Raw genomic sequence first — 14451 nt, 5'->3', positions numbered from 1 at the left:
CCTTCGTGCTGGTGTACAGCAGCTTATTAACAGCAAGCAGGCCTCACAAAAACGTTTGAGGTTGGAAGTTGCTAGCCTTGAAGGGTAAAAAAGATTAAATGTTAGTTTCTCTAATCTCACAAGTTTGCCCCAAAGCCATTTTTACAACGCCTCTGGAGGGCTCTCAACCTGAAAACGTCTTGTTCTCTCAGTGACTAACCAAACCTGCGCTAAAGCACAGCGCAATGGTGCTCATGCAGCGCTGCCCCAGCCTGCTCCCCTGTGAGGCCAGGCCGCCATGTCCCCACATGAAGCACGATGCGAGGCCGTGGGGAGGCCATGGCAGCAGCCGAAGGGCAGAGCTTGAAGCCAGTGCTGCCCTTGGTGGGACAGGGAGGCGAGGAGCCGCTTTCCCCCAGGGATAACCTGGCCAAGGACACATTCCCCCCATCTCCGGCACTATCCCAGCACGGCGGTAGGGCCGAGGGCCGGGCCCTTGCTGCTGTCGCCGCCCCCTGAGGACAGGAGGAGCTGGGCCCATCTGGTGGCCTCTGGGTCCGGTTGGGCTTGGAGGAGGTTGGAGGTGAGGGTCAGGAGAGCGGCATGGCGTGGGGGCTTGCTGGGGGGAGTGGGGAGTGGGCAGGGGGCATGGCCGCCACGTTGGACCAGGGAGCCCTGCAGCCCTTCCCTGCTGGCAGCAAGTCAGGGGGATCTGGTCCCAAAGGCCTCTCTCCTGCTTTTCTCCCTTGCCAGGGTGGCTCAGCGATGGACGTGGCCTTCGCTCTGGTGGAGCCTTTCACCAAAATCAAGACGGAAGAGAAAAGCTGGAGCAGGTCAGGAGAAGAGGCCATCGAGGACCAGGTAGCCCGGGCGCCGGAGAAGCCCGACGCCTGCGCCCACGCTGCTGGAGACGCCGCGCTGGGTGAAGGAGACAACCCCCCCGAGTGGGCCCTGCCCGCCGAAGAGGGCGAGAAGCAGCTGCTGACTCTGCAGCCAGTGCGACTAAAGGCCGGCGAAGACGACGAGCACGAGGCTGGCCCGGCGAGCGGGGCGCCCGCGGGGCCGCACAGCGCCGGCCTCGTGCCGCTGCTGCTGCCGGGGCAGGGTGCGCGCCCCGAGCCGCCCGCCGGCGTGGCCCTCGGTGCGCCCGACGGGCTCTGCGCCTTCTATGACCTGGAGTGGATGCAGATTAATATTGTGGAGGACAGGGCGCAAGCGAGTCACCCAGAAAGGACCCAGAGCCCCATGGACGTGCTGCTGATCAAGGTATCAGTTCAGTGCACGGTGAAGACTGATGCAAAAGTTGTTGGCATCTGAGTATCATGCTGATATTGTTCTGGTTTTAACATTATTTTGCCTAAGCGTTCATGTTAATTGGACGTAAATATAATTTTTTAAAAATTCTTTTCACTTAAAATGCGTTGTATTGAAAGAACATGCAACAGCTGGCATTAACACCATGCTAACCGATGATTTTAAAGGAAAAAGCATATTTTCCCTTTCAAAACTCATATCCATATTTTCAGAGGTATGATTATTTAAAAATTTATCTAATGCAAAAAATCTAGGGACCTTACTAATTGCCTAATGGCCAAGAACAATGCATAAACATTACAAGCTGGCTGTCCAAGTCCTCTTTAAAAAAATTTTTTTAAAAGGAACATATTTTCTTTGGCCTTTTATTTTAAAAGGTAAATGTGTTGCAATTTCATTTTTAAAAGTTAAAATATATTTCAGGATGTAAGCTTGTGTTTTGAGTGCTTTATTCTCAAAAAGATGCTCCAAAATTTCATATAAAATTTTGAGGAAATAGGACTCAATTTTAAAAATTGCTCATCTTCCACTTTCGCTACTGCACATTAAATGCAGACTTTTATTGCAGTGCTGTCCATTGCATTTAGGYTGAAAATTTAAATGCGTTGGTAGTTGGCTATTTGTTGGTGACTTGGTTTCTGTGTCACTAGTGACTTCTTTTGATTAGGAGAGTTTTAACCCTTTGTTTCTTTTTTCTAAATAGCTTGACACTGATAAACAGGTCATTGCACTTGAAAGTAAGGTCCAGCCGTTTATCCCATCTGAAGAAGGAGCAGAAAAGGAACTTGTTGGTGTTGAGGAAGGAAAGAGCCTGGACTGTAAAGCCAGTAGTGATTCGTTGGTTTCATGCAATAAAGAGCAGGAATACGTGACTCCATCTGAGCAAACTTCTACCAAAACCCCCAGATCTCTAAAATCTCCAATTAGCTCTTCGTATCAGAAAAAAGGTAAAAACGTGACTAGTTGTAGTTCCTTCTTAGATAAAATATTTTAGATCAGATTTAGTAGTGAAGTTGAAATGGCATAGGAAACTTTCACAGTGCTTATTGTTAGGTTTGGATTAGTTAAATCTCATTTCTATGGGAAATGGAGAGGAAGGGATAATGCTTTTCAGCCCTAAGTGAGGAAGATACTGTTTGATGGCATCTGTGTAGCGTCAGGAGAGAGATTTTGGGTAGCATTTAGAAATTAATAATGTTTTGAACAGTGTGCAATACTTGAAACCTTCAGGGAGCTTTCAATGTCAATAATATGTATAAATGCCTTTGAATAAGCCAGATAAAGTGCTTAGTCTTTCGTAGTTCCTGTATTCTGTTTCAAAATGTCCATGTAAGGATTGTGGATGAGCTTAGAATGGTTCCAAGCTACAGTCTGAGAAACAGTTGCAGGAAAATACTGATCAGGGTATCTACCAGAATCTAAATAAAAGGAGCATAAAATAGGTGATTGAAGAAACACAGAAGTATATTTCAGAAGTTAAGGTTTATTTAGAAGGGAATGGAGGTACCACAGTTTCTCAAAAAACTGTATGCACTATAATAGTTGGGTTGCATCAGTAGAGTTGAATCTATGAATGCATGTTTGAAAATTGAATATTAAGATATGCTGGACAAGATTGATTAAAATACAGATATTGTAGCAATTTTTAATACCTCTTGTTTTAACCTGTGTTTGTAGGGAACATTTGAATAGCTTTAACAAAGCTATAACTGTTCTTTGGGCATGAATCCATAATGAGTAAAAAGCAATAAAGTGTTTTTGTTTGCTGATATTGAAATGGAGTGTTAGCGGCACATTTCTGTGCTCTAAAGCATTGAATAAAATACATTTTGATCTCAACATGAAAATCACTACAGAGAGTGCGCTTGGGAGCTGAGATTGCTGTACTGGAAAGGCTCTTCATACATGAAAGTGCTTGCCATTTGGCAGTTCTGGATCTTCTTCAAAACTAGAAATCCGTCGTATTTCATCTTTATTACTGTCTACCAAAATTCATTATCACTRTGATATGAGTTTGGAAATGTTATGTAATCCAGGAAGGATCGTAACCAACATCTTTTGGCTTCTTCAAGGAATTGCTCTATCTTTCCTCAAATTCAGCTAGTGATTTTATAACTTTAATAAAATATAAATCATAATAAATTCTATTTTATGGTTTTAGGCCTACAAGAAAGCTCACGATATCTTAATCTGCCCTTTTGAGTTCTTTGAACAAGCTCAATTAATACTTACAACACACTTGAGTGTTGCCAAGGGTCCGTTGAGCCAACTGTTAATACCATCACGAGAAGGAAGTTTTGTTTTGTGTTGGAGATGAAACCTAGACTAGGAGTTAGGTTTCCTGGGTTTAGGTTCTAAGCTATATCACTCATTGGACTATTTTTGGATGAATCATTTCAGTCTTAAATAGCTATAATAATTCCTGTCTGACATCCCAACTTTTTTGTGATGCATTTTGAAGTCTTTCTATTAAAGGTACTGCAATAGTGTGAAATAATTTCATCCAGACTAGAGGAACTATACTGAAGTTGGTGCTATTTTTGAAAAAGTCAAGTCGTCATTTTGTGGCTTATATGATGTAAATGTGTCTTTGTATTCACAGCAGTTTTCAGCTGTGATTTGTGCCCATTCACCTCGCTCAGAATATCAAGTCTTAACCGTCACGTGAAAACCCATTCTGATGAAAAACCTCACGTGTGTCACCTCTGCCTTAAGGCTTTTCGTACAGCAACTCTCCTGCGTAACCACGTGAATGCACATACAGGTAGCTCTTTATTTTTACACATTGYCTGCAAAATTTAATAGGTGAATTTGTCTTAAAGGGCATATGCAGTTATTCATAGAATTTTCACAGATTTTTCTGAGAGTTTCCCCCGAAAGCATGTGGTTTGCAGTTAAGTCTCTGTATATGAATGCATTTATCTTGTTAGGTATCGTTACACATTTTTCAACTGAATCTAGGCTTCAGTTGGTTATGATTTCTAGATATATTGTGTCCTGTTTCTGCTTTTCTTTCTTTTTTTTTTTTCTTTTGCTATTTAACTAAATTAAGCAATTTGTTACACCCCTTATTTATAATAAATCTAAGGTGTATGTTTATTGTCTATAAAAATTAGGGTTCTCAAAAATAATTATATATGTAAAAAATGCTTATGCATGCTTATTTAAGATAGGAAAAGATGGGGGGGAAAAAAAAGCATTGTTGTGTATTTTAATGAAGAAAATCTAAGTTTTGATATATTCTTACAGGGACCAGACCATATAAATGCTGTGACTGTGATATGGCATTTGTGACCAGTGGTGAGCTTGCAAGACACAGACGTTACAAGCATACTTTAGAAAAGCCTTTCAAGTGTTCAATATGTAAATATTCTAGCGTGGAAGTAAGTGCAGCATTACTTTATCTTTTGGGAAGCCTTGCAGACTTTCAGATACTAAGATCTCAATGTACTGTGTGTTAAGAATGTTTTTGCTAGACAGGGACCTACCTGTGCATGTATCTTGCCTATATTGCCCTTGTTTATTGTCAAGTTTATATCGGAGATCAGCCCAGTAAATTACAGAGGTAATAACAGTTGTCAGGCTGCGTTATTAATATTTAGCTGGCTTGATTTGTGCTGGTGAAAGTCTCCATGGTGATGTGGGTGAATGTTTTTGCTGAGTTGGGAGGAATAGCCAAGCTTGTGGTTGCTGCAGTACCTTCCTACTTGGAAGGCAGACCACAGAGGGTGAGATAGAGGTAAAGCAGGGAGCGCCACAGCATCCAGGAACCAGGAATCTGCCCATATGGTTAAAGTTAAGGCCATGTTCCTCAAATGGCCTTTGGACTACACTGAAGTATTGAATTCCATTATTCTAGTACATTATTGCAAAATTAGTGTATGATACCAGATAAATAAAAGTTTTTGAAGGCACACCTGTCATATTTATGCACATTTTTCTTTCTTCCCCATCTTCTTTCAGGAAAGGAAAAAGTAGTCTGGATTCCTTRACTCGGTACTTTGTCCGTATAGTAATATTTATAAATGAATTACTTTGAAATTACTATGTGTGCATTTACTTAGCTTTTAAAAATAAGGATTTTTAAAAATGTACTAAACTGCTGCTAGATAATGTATTCRTGTTAATGTGATCCTGCAAAAAACACATGTTTTTCTTCTTCACTGAATATACTGTGGACAGCAAGACTGGCYAAGGAAGTGAAGCTAATAGACAGTGTTTATGCGCTTGATGTTGTTTGTTTTTGTTACAGGATTGAAATTTTCTTAATCTGTAAAAAATTAGAAACTGCCTCAGGGTTCACTGGGGAAAAAGAAGCTTTTGGTCATGCACCTGTGACTAAATATATCACTGTCATGATTGTGTCAGTAGATAATCAGCACCTAAGTTCTTACATCTGCATCAGGATCTAAAACTGTAGGACAGACTAAACTTTATTCTACCCACATAATGTTAGTAATTAGATTTTGAATAGCTTTTATCTTTAGAAACCTTTTCAGTTTATATTGAGGGACACTTTTATCCTCTGATTCGGTAACAAATTATGCAGCACTCACTGCTSTTGCAGAACTGTCACTGATACTGCTGTAAGCTTTACCTGAACAAGGAGACCCCTAATRCCCCATGCCTCTGGTTTAACTTTTGTATAGGAGATATCATGCATAATTTTACTCAAGTGAATGGTGCTGCTGTTTTAAATGCATTTAGCAGTGAGTTTATGTGGTGTGGTTATCAGTGGAGGAATTCCACATTAGGGAATCCTAGTTTTAGGTTGCATACCTGAAGTATTTGTATGGGACATATCATAGGAAYAATATATCACGGTGAAGTGAATTGAACTTTTGTAATGAGATTGTTTCAGTGGGACTTGAAGATGAATAAACACTTCGATTAGTGAGTTCTGGCTTTCATTTATTTTTCCTGATTATTTTCAAAGCATTTTACATTTGCTTTAGGCTGAGGCTACCAAAGTAGCCTGAAAGTGTTGGGAATCCAGTTTTGCTGATTTAGAAATTCTACCCTTTATTRTCTCATTATGAAGTTTCTCCTTTTCTTAATGTCAGGTGTTAGGAAACAAGAAACTAGGGAGGAAGGGGAGAGAAGTATTGCCTAACCAAACCCACAAAAATCTGATTGTACAGGAAAATTGGGAAGGGACTAATTTTGGGGTTGAAAATAAATTGCAGCAGAATTATTTTGTAACACTGCATACATTTTAATTGATTGTGCTTTCGGGATGTGAATGTTATTGCAGAAAATGTCTTGTTTTTACGACAGGCGAGCAAGCTGAAGCGGCACATCCGTTCGCACACAGGAGAGCGTCCCTACGCCTGCTGCCTTTGCAGTTACGCGAGCAAAGACACATATAAACTGAAAAGACACATGGTGACCCATTCAGGTAGGACTTCTGGTGTAATCAATCCTACGTCTCCTGGAGGGCTTTAAAATTCATAGCTTTACCAGTTACTTTAAAGGGACCTAATTTCAGACTCTAAAATGTAACCGCTGAAAAGCAGTTTTCCATTTATCATTTTGAATAAAAACATGGGAAACATTTTGGGGAAGAAAGATAAGAAAAGAACTTACCTTCCCCCATTATCAGTGGCTTTTGTTGCATTATTTTTTTAATCACATAAAGTTTACACCCCTTCAACTCTTCTTTCACRTTTGACCATCATTATTTTATATGAAGTATTCCAAACAGAACAAATGATTATTAAAACAAATGGCAATTAATAATTTAGGATTGTATTAATGGCTTTATAGTTTTGCCAATTTGATGCACAGATACTACAGTCCCAAGATCTTGCAGGATAATCAGCCTCATAAACTTGTAGAGACTTTTGTGCATTATCTGTTACCAGGAGGATTTTGGTGGGCCTGGCAACTGATGCTGTTAATAATGCCTGTCTGTGGGAATTTTGTGTTTATCAATTCTGGAGGCAAGTGCTTCAAAATCTGTACTGTTTTTTGATTTTCATAGGTGARAAGCCATATGAATGTTACATTTGCCAGGCCAGATTCACTCAAAGTGGTACAATGAAAATCCATATATTACAAAAGCATGGTGAAAACGTGCCAAAATACCAGTGTCCACATTGTAGCACGTTTATTGCACGAAAAAGTGATCTGGGTGAGTTAAAAAAAAAAAAAAAAAAGTAAAAATATAAAAAAAAATGAAATTAGAAATAATTAATTATATCTGATTTTTACTGCTTATGCTGACTTTGTATCATTGTAGAATATCTCCAGAGAAAATGTGTTTATTGATTTAAATGTAACTTCTTTCTGCAAGGAGATGGGGCGACATCTTGTGGTTGRTGCTTTGTTTTATGGCTAAAATGAGAATTTTAGCTTTCTTTTACTCAATACCTGTTGCATTGGGGCTTTCTTTCCAGTGAGAAGGTTCCTCACGAAAATTTACATRTATATTGCTGATTTTTTCCTTAAAGCTGCAGAAAACAGAGCAAATCTGCATGGAGCCATTTCACTTCTCTCATTCTGTTTCCTTCTTGGGTATAGCCAGTATACAAATATCCATGTAGCAAAGTGGAAAACTAAAATAAATGGAACGTTTTACTATATGTATGTTTGAGCTTATACAAAAGCCTTTACTTCTAATTTTTCTGCTTTTTTTTTTTGGTTGCTGAGCACATCATCCTTGTGCTTTAGAGTAATACATGAAATTGCTTTACTTAAATACAAGTTAACTTTTAAGTTTGACTTCATTAATTCCATGGAAAATCCTTAGAATTCTAAATTTTATTAGATCACTACCAGAAACGATTTTTGAGGTAGCAGTCTGTGACAGTCACAAATGATACAATGCACGTACAAAAAAAAAAAAAAAAAAACTTTTAGGTGCCTTTTGTATCTCTTTGTATTTTCAAATAAAGTTCCCTTTGAAATATAATACTAGTAGAAATATGAAATGCAATTGTTATTTATATATGCCCTTTCTTTGCTCTTTTTATTGTAAATACTACTTTATGTAGCGTTTAATTGTGTACAGAGGTAAAAGCAAGGACCTATTATCATTTTCAAAAGGGTTTGATTTCCATGGAAATTGATGAGACTTATGCTTATAAACYGTTTAATTTCCCTGGAAAGCCCCAGTGTCCTGTATTATTTATTACTAAAAACACAATTATTAGTGCATCTTTAGGTAGTAACTGAAAAACTGGCTATTTGGGACCCGAGAGAGCCAAATCTCATGCTTTCTGGGGTTGAGGTCAATAGTACATTTTCTATGGATTTTGCCCTTGTAATAAGGAACACAGAAGGCTCTTCTGTATTTTGCTCTACCACATATGCACATACTCGGGCACAATCAAACTCTTATGCAGAATTGTGGAAATTCACAACTTACCATTAAAATTAATTGCTTTTACTAACTGTTTAGGTGTCCACTTGCGAAATCTGCATTCCTACATGGCRGTGGCAATTAAATGCAGTTACTGTGAAGCTGTTTTTCATGAGCGCTACGCTCTTACTCAGCACAAGAAGACCCACAGAAATGAGAAAAGGTTCAAATGTGATCAGTGCAACTATGCATGCAAGCAGGTATGTGATTGAGAAATGATTGCTTATTGAATTGCTTGTTGATAAGGTATGGTTGCCTTTGGGAATATATTTACCTTAATAAGACAAAAGTTTTTGTTACTGCAGTCTTACTAAAATACTGTAGTTGTATTTATTTGCAAGATAAATTGTTGATGGGGAAAAAACAGTAAAACTGGAATGCAAAAAAAGTCTATAGCTATCAGATAAATCTTTGCACATGAACTGTTAAGGAGTGTAAGAGCAGTCATTTTTGCTGATGTTTTGATGAGAACAAATTACTTGCAAGTACACATTTCAGCAGTGTCAGAATGGAATCTGAACTGTTTTTTTTAATTAAAAAGTGTGATAATATTTGGTATATTACTGTCTCCAAATTTTGAGAAATGATTGGATTTCAGCAGAGGATTACTGCAAGGTCACAGACATAGCAGCTCAACGGGAGTGGAATTTCCGAAGAAAGTGGGGAGAAGAGATGCTGAGAGCTCTAAAAACACTCAAAATAGAGAGTTCATGATTCTGTGCTAACTTTCAGTTTTATAGAAGAGAATAAGAGAATTTAATTTTATTTCGGACTTAAAAAAAAAAAAATGAAAACTGTAGGTTTGGTCGTATGCTACCTTTGGTTCTGGTTATCTTGTTTGTTAACGTGAATAAAGTTAGGATGATAATCTCTTCTGACCTTCTCCTAGTCAGTAGATGTTAACCTAAGATATTATTTGGCATCTCCTGGCATGAAGGTTATTAAGGGGCCTGGGAAAGGTCCTTGTATTTCTGTGTGTGTCTTCTGAACACGTCACCAAGTTGGGTACTTACGTTGCATGTACTTTTTTGATGTTGTTTCAGGAACGACACTTGATTGTCCATAAACGAACCCACACTGGTGAGAAGCCCTTCACTTGCCTGTGCTGCAGCAAAAGCTTTCGACGCAAGCAGCTTCTCACAGTGCACTTCAGGAAGCACCACGATTCCAATTTTAAACCTCCAGTTTATGAATGCCCTAAATGTGGTAAGGGCTATTCACGCTGGGTAAGATGCTTCCTTTTAAGGAATCTCAGTGGAGTTATCTTTAGTTAAGTGCTGCATATCATGTACAGAAAATAAAAAGCAGGGTGCTGGCTAAAATGTTAACCTCTTAGTGCTAAGCCAGCAGCAGTTTTTTTGTGKTTTTTTTTCCAAGCCTTATGTTAGTAACATATTTTTCCATTTCAAGGTATAAAACATCTTTCAGGTGGTAKTTTCAGGGGGTGCTACCAGTTTCTACAGCACCATGTTGGAATTAYTAGTGTTGAGTACAATAGCCTCCTCAGAACAAATACAAACGTCATATAGAGGTATAAATTTTAACACAAACAGAAGTGYTTGGAGGGCTGATTGAAGGGATGAGTTCCAGGGCCAGTTTAACAAGGAAAATATGAAATTATTGTTCGTGTTACTTTCACATAATATGCGATTTTATGACTGCTTTTTGATTAACTATAAAAGCAAACTATTAGCTTCAAAAGCCAGTGCAGCCCCTTTTACATTAGATCTGAAAGACCATATGGCTTATCTGTGAATCAGATAATACATATTATTTTATACCCGTCAAGTAACAGAATTCCTTTAAACTATTTAATTTCAGTATATATCCTGGGCAGATCTTTAGGAGTTCAAGGAAGTTAGTAACTAAGACATTCACTTAATGTTCCARAATGTGCTTATCAGAACCATATTTGTATTTTTTTGGTATTAAAGTGCTTACATAGATTAATATTGATTCATATATTTATGCTTCATTATGCTAACAGAGTAATATGCATAAACATACTGAAAATTGTGGATTGGTGAGAGAAAAAGCTGTTGCATCCAGAAAAAGAAGCAAGGGCAAAAAGAAAAAACGTGAGAACCTAAGGCATGTGAAACAAGAAGGTAATCAGCAAATAAGTTAGAATTTAATCATGTAAATTAGACTCAAGAATAAAAGGCTAAGGCAGTGAATCTCTCCTGCTGTTTAATTACTGTTTCACAATGAAGCTTATTTAAGTGCTAATAATAGAAGAATGCTCTGGAAAAGTCTTTATTATGTGTCAAAATTGTAGACATCTGAGATTGGGTCATTGCTCAGGTGCCCGTTCCAGAACTACCTTTCTCCTGCTCCTGCATATGTTTTCCTAAAGTCCCTACTCAGTAAAGTGTACAAATGCATTTTTCTTTTCTATTTTAAACATTCAATTTTCCCTTATCATTTCTGGGTGAACCATAGTGAGCTTTCTTAAGAGCTCATTTTTTGGTAATAGATACTACTTTAAACACAGACCAGCTTGAAAACTCTCCAATTTCAGAATTCAAACCAGATGTTAATCACAGTAGAGCTACTACAACTTAACAAAAGTTGTTCTTCTTTCTGTCATACTTTCGCATGGTCAAATAAWAATAAAAGTGCTAGTGGTTTAAACGTCTAGATTTTTGCCTTCCACTGGCCACAAAAATGATCAAGCCATTTTTTGGGGCTCTTGTTTCAAGATATGTGCTCAGACCCTTGTAATTACCGAGTATTACTTACTGTAGATAACTCTTGAGCACTGAGTATTCTATAGTTTTGCATATAGACTATAGAGTAATCTCTTTTCTCCTCTTCCCTTTGCTTCCCAATATTTTCTCATTAGCCTAAAAAAATACATATATGTGTATATATATGTGCATACSTATATACACAYGCACCTGACCAGAGCATCCTGTTAGTTTTGGCCTGTCTGACTCGCAGATACTGTTTGAAGGCCMTGATAATCATCTTGATATGATTCTTAAGGTGATTTTTGTGGAGAAAGCCTGAAGAATGGAGATGTATCTGAAGGCCTAGGTGTTCCAAAACCTTACATTTTTATACCAGGTTGTGTCTACACATATGTATATGATTTGTGGCCAATGGCACTGAGACATGGTGCCATTTCAATATGACGTAGTGAAAAGAAGCAACGTTGATGTTTTTCTGAATCTAATGAATATATATATCAGCAGCTGAATTTACATGAGCATTGACACTTGTGTTTTCACTGGTAAAGCTGTAATGGTATATTTAGAAGGAAATGCTACAGCTGCAGTGTTTCTGTTTTTGCAGTAACTAGATTTTACTGTTTATTAATGTTTTGCTATGTGCAAATTATATCATTTTGGTATCTTGTGGATCACTTCAGCTGGAAGCTTTGTTTTCTAAATAGAGATTATGGCTCTTTAGGTGTTGCTCATATAAATACTCAGTCTGTTAATTCTCTTGCACAAATATTGTAAATTTTGTTGCTGATTGCAGAAGTTATTCCTGGAATTGGCTTTTTTGGGAGCATACATTTCTCTTCACAATTTGCAAGGGCCTGTGTAGCTTTATAAAAGATCACATAATCTAAATAACTTTGCTCTTTTAGAAAATATTTGTACAACTGATGACAGTTGATGACTTGCTGTTATTAAACACAAAAAAAAAAAGAAAGTACTTGTACAGGAAGTAAACTTCTAGTTAAATAATGTTTAGCATTCCCCTAATAAGAATCCATGGGTACTGCTCATTAACAGAATTTGTAATGCTCTATTCAAACTAAATGTACTCATATGATGAGATGTGTTAATATTGAAAGTATTCTCTCCACTAAATTAATTGTGTAATTAAATTTATTGAAGTATTTCTTTTCTTGGTTAATCACCACTATATATATGTATTTTTTTTTTCCACAGTTGGCTTGGAGTCTTTTCAAGATGTCTCCACTGTGAAAGATGAACATTGTGCTATTGAGGTTGTTCCTGTTTTAGATGGAATAGAAAGAGCAGCTCCGAGCAAACAGAAGACAGAAGTGACATGCGAAATGCTTCTCAGCATGATGGACAAATAAAGCATGGACAGACCCTGGTTCTCCCTTTTAATGCTGTTTGTAGCTGACCTGTTCAACGTGCGTAGCTATGTCCAGTTAGTAAGCTAGAAATGATATTGGTTGAAAGCTGTTGGAATCCTTCTGTACTTGTTTTTTCTTCTTGTTGCAATTTATATTCTGTAATATTATTTGTAGCCAAATAAAAAGTAGGCTAAAGAAATGTGAAAGTTCTAAGAAGATTTCACCTGTTGTATTCCATTCACATACTGCATTAACATAGTAACAGAACAAAGGGGRAAAAAGATCTATTTTCAAAGTAATTTATTATAAAATGGGTAAGATTTTTTCAACTTTCATTTTATTTTTCTGTCGGATTTACTCAGAATGGCATACTGATCTAAAGCAGATCTTTTTCCCTCCGTAGCTCTGTACAAATGAGAGCTGCTCCTGGTAAAATATTAAAGTTTCTGTAAGTTTTAGGGTACAGTTTCAACAGCTGACTCAAACTAATGCAAGACCATGCTGCCACTGAAAGGGCTTGCTTTTCACCATGCCCCCTGGGCAGAATTTTCTTTCTTCTTTCCTGCTTCACCTCTGGCAACCATATAGCTGGGAAGGCGGCTTGGATCAGCCTGCTCATCTAATGAAAAACTCCCTTTTTTGATGGCTTAGTTCTCAGTCAGATCAGGAACCTCTGGACTGACACTTCACACCCCTGCATGATCATTAGGGCTCTTGAAAGATGAAGCAGCAGCAAAGCAGCATGAGTGCTGGGGACACAGCAGTGTGCTGGACCTCCCCATTCTAGGAGTGCCTAGAATACCTTTACATCTGCTTAAGCTAACTTAGATCTTTTTAAGTGATAATTTTAATGCTACTAAGAACAGGAGATGACAACTATTCTTTTTTCTACAGCAGTCATGTAAGGGTTTCCATGTATTGACTGCAGTTCTGCTCAGACATTCAGTACAAGATTCAATGCACACCTGTGATTTTAATTAGGTCTTCAGTAAAGCCTSTGTGTGCTATTTCTGAAAGCTTCATATTTATGCTATATTTCAGAAGCAGAAAAAGTCTGTCAAATATAATGCTCTTTTTTCAGTTCCTAAGAACTAGATGTCTTACTCCTCATTCATGATTAATTAATATATTTAGAGTAATTACAGAAAGTACTGTTGATTTTTATGACTAGTTACAATGATACAGTTGTCATACACTGCTGACTCAATGCTGGGTCATGTCATGAGCAAATAGTTATAATTAATGTCAAATACTTATGCTAATTTCAATATACATTCATAATTAAGTTAAAAGCACGCTAACAAAAAACTTGCCCAATGTAAGTTCAGACTGATGCTGTCTTGATTTTTGCCTGTTGAGCAAGCTGCTTGATAGTTGTGTTTATGTGGTGAGGGGCAGTAAAATCTGCTGTTTACTGCGTGTTCCARATGAACTGCAGTTTGAGATGGAAATACTTGCACTTCTTTTTTGCTTTAAAAAATCTATTTAAAAACACATTTCCTTTATTTCTTTCCAGTTAATATATCAATTGAACAGGTTTATTTTATATATGATAGCATATCTACAAGCTAATAGGATAGGTTTGTAAATTCAGTGCCTGTTTTATGACCTGAACCAATGGTATCCTTGGCAGCTTGAACTGCCTTGTGGTGTCTTAAGTATTTCCATGTACTGGTTTCCCTTGCAGGCTGGAAGGTGGGAGTGTTGGCAGCATCTAGCAAGAGATGCTTGCTTT

The 14451-nt window shown here is 37.8% G+C and overlaps 1 protein-coding gene across 2 annotated transcripts; it reads left to right on the top strand.

The window, feature by feature from the left end:
* Positions 1–1114: 1114 nt before the first annotated feature.
* Positions 1115–14157, top strand: CTCFL (CCCTC-binding factor like). Of its 2 annotated transcripts, none has more exons than XM_026042221.1 (10): positions 1115–1245; positions 1997–2240; positions 3899–4057; positions 4543–4676; positions 6571–6691; positions 7277–7426; positions 8696–8856; positions 9700–9882; positions 10644–10764; positions 12562–14157. In XM_026042221.1, the coding sequence occupies exons 1-10, from the start codon at positions 1162–1164 to the stop codon at positions 12714–12716; spliced, it is 1512 nt and encodes a 503-aa protein (XP_025898006.1). In that variant the 5' UTR covers positions 1115–1161; the 3' UTR covers positions 12717–14157. The 2 variants fall into 2 exon arrangements, with proteins under 2 accessions (XP_025898006.1, XP_025898007.1); XM_026042222.1 differs by lacking the exon at positions 1115–1245 and adding an exon at positions 1471–1507 and having other exon boundaries at positions 3896–4057.
* Positions 14158–14451: the final 294 nt, after the last annotated feature.

The sequence above is a fragment of the Nothoprocta perdicaria genome, unplaced genomic scaffold (genome assembly GCF_003342845.1).
Source record: "Nothoprocta perdicaria isolate Ctin4 unplaced genomic scaffold, notPer1 scaffold_3, whole genome shotgun sequence".
Lineage (NCBI taxonomy): Eukaryota > Metazoa > Chordata > Aves > Tinamiformes > Tinamidae > Nothoprocta > Nothoprocta perdicaria.
Note: the sequence above shows the minus strand (reverse complement) of the source record. Positions and strands in the feature narration are given on the sequence as shown.